Source organism: Alligator sinensis, unplaced genomic scaffold, assembly GCF_000455745.1.
Source record: "Alligator sinensis unplaced genomic scaffold, ASM45574v1 scaffold515_1, whole genome shotgun sequence".
NCBI lineage: Eukaryota > Metazoa > Chordata > Crocodylia > Alligatoridae > Alligator > Alligator sinensis.
In genome coordinates, this window is record NW_005842096.1 from 2,261,955 (window position 1) to 2,271,199 (window position 9,245).

The window sequence follows — 9,245 nt, forward strand, 5'->3', positions numbered from 1 at the left end:
CCGAGATTGCCTGCTGCTCACGACCCCCAACCCTGCCAGTGACACCACCGCTGACATCTGCAAACAGTCCCCACTTGCCGCTGATGCTACAAATGGTGCCTCCCCCAGACTTGGGAGGCACCAGTCCTTCATGATTTTAGATACTGCTTCAGTAGGGGGAAAAAATAAAAATAAAAAAGCTTAACCTGGGCTAGTCTCAAAAAAAATTCATTAATCCAGTTGACTGAAGTGTTTCATGCCACAGCAGCTCAAAAAGACACAGATATTGCCTAATATTCAACAAAAATTTGAAAAAATAATTCTGTAGCCATCAGTTCAAAAAAAAAAAAAGTGTGTTATCTTTGCTGTGGTAGCCCCACTCCACGAACTACAAAATGGCTGTTCTGCTAAAATCAAGAAGTGCTCATTTTCTGTATTCATGACGAAACATGTGAACCCAATTATATTTAAAAGTTGATGTACCTATCTTCTAAATCTGATATTTTTTCTACTGAACTTCAATGACATTTCTCTTTGAATGGAAAAAAAATGGCACTACAGTAGCCAGAAGGAACGGTTTTCTTCTCAGATTTCTCTTTGAAGCAGGGAGTCAAAAATACAAGTACACCTACAGTACTTAGTGATTCCCTAATCTATTCAGATTAGCATTCAAAAAATAAAAGATGGTTTAATACTGATACCCAAGCCTTCAAAAAAATCAGATCACCAATTACTAACTCATTTCCATTACTACACTCTTATTTTAAGGCATTGTGATTTTAGCGACTGGTATTAAAAAACAATGTTAGAATTAATAATTAACGAATCACTTTACAAAACCAGAACAATGTTTTAAATTGTACAAGCACGGTTTTCTAGCTCTTCTTCCAGTTGCATATAATGACAATCTAATTCAGGCCAATGTAGAAAAGGAAAAAGGAAAGGTGCTCATTAAATACAATTCTGATGGTTTGTAGCAGGGAATGAAAACAAGCGACATCTCTGTGAACCCATGAATAATCAATTTTCCAGGAGTATTCAGGATTGATTTCTAGTTTAGGCTGTTTGTAAGTCATCAGACCTTGGACCTGAACAGCCCTTTCATTTAGCCTTACCTTCTGAATCACGTGTGAAACTTGATACAAGTCCCAGATGTCTACTAGTGTATCTTTCTATCTTTGAAAGTCAATAATAATGTTCCAAGAGAAAAGTATTGCTCATGCTGTGCTACAAAAACATTCATGGTGTCAAGAGAGAATGCAAAAAAGCTGTAGTGAACAATTAAGTGTATACATTTCTAGAAGTTAAATACCTTCCAAAAGTTCAAGTGGTAATATTTCAAACAAAGAATCTTGACTGCGACTTGAGCACTGAGCAGCATCATTTTGATTGATCCCTCTCTGTATTAAGCTGGACTCTTCCAAATTATCGTAAATAGGATACGCTTCTTTAATTTGGACAGTACTTTCCCTAGGATAGGGAGAAGAGAGGGGGAAAGTCATTTTGCTAACAGACTGCCTAAGACAAAGCTCAATCATAGTCAGAATACAAAGGTTATTTCAAAATCTGGTGTATAAACAAGTGAAACCCTATCCACTTAAGTATTACCCATAATAGCTAAAGAGACGCACAAAACACTGCCATTATAATATCCCCATTATTACTTGGAGAAAATGAAACACAGGCCTGCCTCCATCATTTTTACTACTGTCAGCTAACTTGATTCTGAGCAAGATCAAAAGGCGAGATAAGTATCCCTAACACCCATGTACAACAAATCACTACTAGCATTCACTGACCATGCTGATGAAGAATTAGACACTATTTGTAAGCGTACAGAAACCCCTTTTTAAAAGTACTTCATAGACAATGAATGGGTACTATGTTTACAAGAAATCTGAAAACTAGGAAGGATGCATGACCCTGCTGGCAAAGAAGTTGTACTAAATTTAACAGAAAAAGATGTTTTAAAACTATTTAAACCTATGCTTATATGTGCTGACATTTGGTTTAATCTGACTTATCACTTGAATTCAGAAATAAAGGATACAAACCAAAATAAGCCAAGTTCAATCTTTCACAACAGGCCCTGTATCATTTTAAAGATGAATCTTTAGTTCAAAGTACAGTTTTGGCTATACTAGTTGTGTATCTAATGTGTCATTTATGAAAGCCACACATGCACACACACTAAGAAAAAATGAACAGTGAATGTAAAACACTTAAGGGAAACACCAACATGCTGAAGCATCTAAGCCATATTGACTCTATCCCACCAAATTCTTCAAACTTCCCATATTCTTATAACTCATTGCAATCACATACATAGTAAGTTAAACGGTTAAACAGTAAGTGTATTTATAGTGTTAATGCACTACAATTAACCTTTAATGCCAGCAGGAAAAAGGAAGCAGCAGTGCCCCAGGAAGGCAACTAGTTGCAGCATGCAGCTCTACCTCTACCTCCCTCTCTGCAGCGCTCCCCTGGACGAGGGAGAGAGGGAAGGAGGACTAGCTGCAACACATGGGTGCTAGGTGTGTTATTGGTTAACCATTTAACTGATATCATTAGAGGGATTTAAATGGGTAATTATGTAAACAACACTTACATCCCTAATACATAGGTGTACTTTCTCTGTTTTAGAGGCTGATTCCTTCAATGTAAGGATTATTTCTGTATCATGACACCACAAGTAAAAATATTAGCCACCTAGTTACCTGAAAAAATTAATTCAGTATTATCCAAATCCTCACAGAGAAAAATAGTTTAATCAAAAACTATGATTTTTCACATAGTGTCATTATAATACAACTAGCCAATTGCCTGTCAATGACAGGGGGGAGCAAGCAGGGATGGAGCCTTGTGTGCCGCACCCCTCCTCCCCCAATCCAGGCCCACTCCCCCCTTACCTCCTGCTGCTTGGGGTCCGGACCCACTCCCTTCCTCTGGGCCGCAGCAGCAGGGGGAGGGGAGGAGCAGACCCGGGCCCAATGCAGGGGAGGACCGGGCCAGAGGGTGGGGAGAAGCCTGGCCACCGCAGCGGGGGTGGGAGAAGCAGTGGCCCCGGGCTGACCTGACGGCAGCAGGGGGATAAGAGAAGTGGGGGCCAACAACTGGGGAGAGGGGGAGGAGGAGGAGTGGACCTAGGCCCAAGGGGAGGAGGCGGTGGCTCGCTCCTCCCCTCCCCCCACCGCTGCTGTGTCGGGCCACGTTGGGCCCCCTGCTCCCCTCCGACTGCCGCAGCAGGCCACCTTCTGCCCCTGCTCAGGCTCATTCCTTCTCCCCCTCACTGCATCAGGCCTGGGTCCACTCCTCCCTTTGCCTCACTGTCATAGCGCACCCACTCCTCCCCTGCCCTACGTCAGGCCCACTCCTCCTCCCACTGCTGCCATGTGAGCCTACGTGGGCCCTGCAGGTGGAGATGATGGAAGGGGGGGAGGGGAGGGGCAGGACAAAGCCAGTGCCAGTGGCCTCGCCCCCCCACGGCATCCTGACCCTGCTTCCCCTCCCCCCACACCTCTGCCATCACCTCCAAGGAGCAAGGGGCAGCTCTAGTGGCTTCCCTCACCCCCACCACTCTATCACAGCCACCTGCAGGGAGCAGGGCAGGGGGTGGCAAAGCCAGCACTGGTGGCCTCACCCCCCCACATTCCATCCGTTCTGTTGCCGCTGCTGCCTGCACTCCGTCCTGTGTCCCCACTATCAGGGTGGAGCCCTGACACCCAACCAAACACTTCTTTGCACACTGATTGGCTGTTCGTAAGCCAATCAGAGCGTGAATAAAGCATTATGGACGGACAGATGGACAGATTAAGGCTTTTATAATATTAGAATGTTAAACTTTCCAATGAAGGAGAAACTTTTTCACAAGTTATTCTTGCTGTAATAATTTGCAAATGAGCTAAGTGAGGGCAGTACATTTCCTGAAAGGTCCATTTTAGGTTTTATTTCTTCACCAGCATTTACCCGTAAATTCTTAGAAACTCCATTTAGGTGCAATAATTTTAAAGAGAAAATTTTATTTTTCATACTCTCTGCTTTGTGAGACTTAACCATTACCAAGGGCTTCACAGTCTGCCAGCAAATAGTAACCAAACAATGTTGGTTTCTGTTGGTTCTGCATTTTAACAACTCCAAACCCAAAATTATCTGCAAAATTTACTACTGTTAAACAGGAATCTGTGAATTACTTTTTCTAATACCGCCTTAATTTCAAAACCTGCAGAAGCATCAAAATCAAATTTAAAAGTAAACATTTATAAGCATTTAAAATCAAACAATCAAAATTAGTTCTCCCACAATTTTTTTCCGAACAGGAAAAGTATACATGCTATGAATTTAATTTTGTTCTCCGAAGACAACTGTTTATTCCACTGCAGACTATTTAAGACAGTGGACCTCAAACTCAGACTCAAGGCACCCTTTGGAAAATGCCAGTTCTAATTTTCACTTGTTTTGACTACAGAAAAATAGAGCAATTCTTCTGTTGCAAAAACGCTAAGACCACAATAGATCAGAATGTTTTGTCACCCTGGTTAAGAAACACTTTAAGACCTTCACAAGCACTTCACATGAGCTGTCCAGAAAAGCAGGGGGAAAAATTGCCGCAGGGTTTTTTGGCAATACTAAAACTAGTTAGCTTGTATGAATATTTCAATTAACAAAGGAAATGCTGCCTAAGCAAGAACAACATCTGAAGTTAACACAAGTAGCAAAATGAGAGTAATTATCAGATTTATTTTTTTAAATTCCACAGCAAAAGAGCTCGGGGCCACTGAACTAGAAATAAACTCTCAAAGCATCACTATCCCTTCCAATATGGTAGTTTTAAATGCAAGCTTATTTCCTAGATTTTTAGATTTCAGTAATACAATTTTGTATAAAAAGAAACAACTCAGAAAAGTTGTATTGGAAAACAGATAAAAACATAATGAAGTAACTGGAGCCAAGTTATTTTCTTACAAAAGACCAATTCAGTCACTGATATACAATTACACCACATAATTAGTTAAAATTAGTATCTGAATCTTTTCTAAGAGAGTAAAATAGTACTCTTGCTTACAAATCATCCTGAAGGTTGAGAGCAAGCTTCCCCACTGGCTCAGAGTCAGACTGGCTACTTGGGGGAGTTATTGATGGAAGTGAAAGTCTCCCTTCTTCCAGATAAGATGCTTGAACATCAGAAATTCTGTTGAAAGAAAATACAAACGGACCAATTTGTGTGGCATCTAGTCTGCTCTTGAAAGAGATGACATAAAAACCTGACAAGCTTGAGACTAACATATATTACAAGATAAAGGCCCTAAAAATGATTGTAGCTTAATTTTAACACATCTACATGAGTACGTGTGTAGAAATATTGCTATTTATGCAAGATGCTTGCATCAAGAAAAATGCAGCAAAATACACCTCTGCAAAGAATTTCTTGTAGGTTAAGCGTTAGTAAACAGGTTCTAATAGGGGTGCACTGATAGAGATTTTTGGGGCCAATACCAATAGCCGATATTTAAGGAGGAATATCAGCCAACAGCGATCTGATTTCTGATACGGCTGCCTCCAGCTGTTCAGTTCCACGTGGTGAAATGGGAGAGGGCATGGGGGGACAGCAGATCAACACCCCCCACATGAGGGAGGGTGCAGGTGCTGCCCAAGCAAGGCGGGTGGAAAACTAGAGCTGTAACTCACGGAGGAGGGGAGGGTTGGCCACTGCTTGCACCCTGGAAGGTCACCAGGGGCTGTGAGCCACGGCTCTGTCCCCTGCCCCCTCTCTCACCATGGGGGGCATTGATTTGGCCCGCCCCGTGCCCCTTCCCTATCCCCTCCCCTTCCACCACACCTCACTTACCAGCTGGAAGCAGCTCTCCACAGTTGCTGACTGTGCTCCTCGCTGCCTGAGTGCTGCAATGTGGCTGCGTGCAGCACTACCATTTAATCGGCCAAATTATCGGCCCCATTGGGCCAATATCCAATACAGACACAGTTTTCTTTATATCAGTACTGATCCGATATATCAGTGCACCTCTAATCTGTAGATCATAAAATCCCAACCTTTTAATTCAAAGTCATATTCAGAGGAAGATGGTGCACTGCAGGGAGTTCCCAGAAAGACTAAAGACATGCTGAAGGCTTGGTATCCTCAATTCAACTATTCTGACATCTTACCTACTCAGTTCCAAGGAGTTCTTTCAGGAAAGAAGTCTAAGTCAGGAGCGGGCAACTATTTTGGGCGGAGGGCTACTTACCGAGTTTTGGCAAGATGTCAAAGGCCACATAGGTAGCCCTGGCCCCTGGTTGCCACCTTTGGGACCAGAAGTCCCACCCCCTAACCTTTACCATCAGAAGTCCCTCCCATTCTCCCCCCTCCCCCACCCCAGAAATACTCTGTTCAGCAAGGTTTTGCCATCTAAGAACCAGAAAATTACCAAATTATATTCTAAAAATCAAACATCTATTACAACACTCATTAATTTGATTCCAAAAAATATTTTTGTCCTGATTTACTTGCATTTGTGTAGTGTACATAGAGAGGATTGCACAATAGCTTAAAATGAAGATTTACTCTTGTATATTGTGGGCAAGTGGGGGGCATAGGGAAGGGTGTGCATGTGGGGTGGAGGAGCATGTGGGTGTGTGGATATGGGGTTTGTGAAGGGCTGCGAGTGTGTGGGAAGAGGGTGGCTGGGGAGGGTTGTGGCATGTGTGATGGGGAAAGATTTGCCCAGTCTGCCCATACCAGGCACAGCCTCCATGCAGCTCTCCCCAAGCCCAGGCTCAGCGCTCCTGCCCCCGGGGGCACCGGTGTGGCCCCATTCTGCCACTCCCCTAACACTGTTTTAAAATACTTTAGCTGCGTAACACAGAATAGGAGGGCAAGATGGACAATGCATTGTTACTTGCTGAACAAACGGGTTCTGCAGTACAGGTCTAACAGAGAAAAGAAAACCACCTAAGACAACTGCTAGCATTAGCAGCTGCTAGTGTATATTTTTCGTTTCTTTTTTTTGTTTTGGGGCTTGTTTTTTTTAAGAAAGTAATTTAAAGCATCATGTATTCCAATATAGCACACTTGAGTATCACTTCAGTAATATAAACAATTTTAAGCATCAAAGCCTATTCCATAGAAAAAAAAGTTAAAGGAAAACATCTATTCCCAGTCTGGTCAGGTGGCTAGGATAAAAAGCTACTCCAACTTTGGACTTCTTGTTTAGCAAGTTAAATGCATTTTCATATGCTCCTTGAAGCGTGAGGCCCAAAACTGGACACGATACTCCAGAGAAGGCCTCACTAGTGCTGAAGGGAGTGGAAGACTCACTTCCCTTGTTTTGAGACTGATACTACTGTTAATATAACTCAGGATGCTGTTGGCTTATACTCAGCTTATGATCTACCATAACAAGGTCCTTCTCTGCAGTACTGGAGTACCTAGTACCGCAGTCTGAATTTGTACACGTGGTTATTCTGTCCCAGCTGCAGGACTTTGCACTTGCCTTCGTTGAATCTCATCACATAGACTGGAGAAATGGTTTGTGATCAATCTGGGTCATTTTGGGTCCTAGCCCTGCTCTCCAGAGTGTTTGCAGCTCCAGCCAACTCAGTGTCATCATCTGCAAATATGCTAGATGCACTAAACCCCATCATCCAAATCATTAATGAAGATGTTAAACAGGACAGATCCCTAGGGGACCCAGACGTTGAGCCACTGGTGACTACTTGTTGAGCACAAAGTTCCAATTAGTTATAGAACCACCTTACAGTACTTTTGTTAAGTCTGTATTGCCTTAGCTTGTTAATGAGAAGGTCATGGGAGATTGTGTCAAAAGCCGTGCTAAAGTCAAGGTATAACGTGATTTACGCTACCTTAAGCTGCACGTTATGAAATAAAGCAACAGGTAACAGTCACCTGTTGTCAATTCACAAACATGACGGTCTTTGGGTAGAGCACTGCTCAGCATTCGGGTGGTGCAGGCCGGGGGAATGGCACAGGGGCTGATCCACAGGCCAGGACAGAGCCCTGAGGGCTCTCCTTCAGACCTGCACTGCTAGATCAGGGCTCTGCTGAGACTGTACGCCTCGTGCTTTAGACGGACCCCGGTGCACCCTGGAGGAAGCTGGGGCCACCTGCACATTTCCATTTAACGCACTACCTGGAGCTGCAGAAGGGGATGGAAATTTGGCAGCTGGGGAGCAGCAACTGCTACCGCCATGCTATCTGGTTTCTGGACCTAGAGGAGCCCCAGATGGCAGTGCTCTGCAGGCTGGCACTGGAGCAGGTGGGGGTGAAGCACCCTGTCCAACCACCCCACCTCCAAGCAACTACTCAGATGCCTCCCAGGGTGACAGGCAGCAGTTGGGGGGGAACAACACTGGGGCAAATACACCTCCTTGACAGGACTACAACAAAGCCACATATCATGCAGGGCAAAAGTCTGTGCTCAGATGAGCGTAGGACACTGGGATGTAAAAGACGATGTGAGATTTTCCTTTCAAATAGGACTCTGAGGTACCCAGGGGAATAAACCTGCACCCTCTACCTCCCCTGTGCAAAGTGGAGTCTCTCTTCTACCCAGAACCTTCCCAATCTCTGAATTGCCCTCAGCATGACGAAAGCACTGGTACCCCAAAACTGGCAAAGAAAGACTTTTTTTTTTGTGCCACTATTTCGCTGGTCTAATAAAAGTTCTCGCCTCCAAGCCAGGGGTTTTGTTCAGACCATGTTGTCAGAGAAGTGCTCGCAGACCCCCGTGACGAGCCCGCCGCTGCGGCAACGCCGTTACCTGGTGCCGCAGCCCGGGCGGACCCTGGCCACGGTGGAAGCGGCGACAGGCAGGCCTGGGTTGGAGCACAGCGTCACGTTGTCCGAGGCCCCGGGCGAGGGGGGCGGGGTGCCGGGGAACGTCTCGTCGCCGAAGCCGTCCATGGCGCCGCGGCTGGAAACCCAAAGCGAGCAATGAGCCCCAGGCTCGCGACGCCCCCACTATGAGGAGCGGCCGCGGGCAGGGCAGGGCAGGACACGGGGAGCCCCCGCGGCCTGGCCCCACCCCCCGCTGTGCGGAACCGGGGCGGGGGGCAACGCCCGCCTCGCCAAGGGCGCGGGAAGGCTCCACAACCACACTCACACGCCCCGCGCCGGGCTTGTGCTCACACCTCCCGACACACTGCCAGCGCCTGCACCAGCCGCAAGGCCCGCCCAACGTTCGGCTCTACTCGCCCCGCCCCCTTCCTCGGCTCTCCGCCAATCGCCCACGGCCATAAGGCGGGGAGGCGGG

At 45.6% G+C, this 9,245-nt stretch overlaps 1 protein-coding gene across 1 annotated transcript in view; it reads right to left on the reverse strand.

Moving 5' to 3' along the window:
- The window catches only part of CEP192 (centrosomal protein 192), a 100,024-nt gene extending 90,864 nt beyond the window's left edge, over positions 1 to 9,160 (reverse strand). The window contains 4 exon segments of the mRNA XM_025204721.1: positions 1,292 to 1,449; positions 5,042 to 5,167; positions 8,754 to 8,906; positions 9,096 to 9,160. Of these exon segments, the coding sequence (XP_025060506.1) occupies positions 1,292 to 1,449; positions 5,042 to 5,167; positions 8,754 to 8,896 (427 nt within the window). The 5' untranslated portion in view covers positions 8,897 to 8,906; positions 9,096 to 9,160.
- Positions 9,161 to 9,245: the final 85 nt, after the last annotated feature.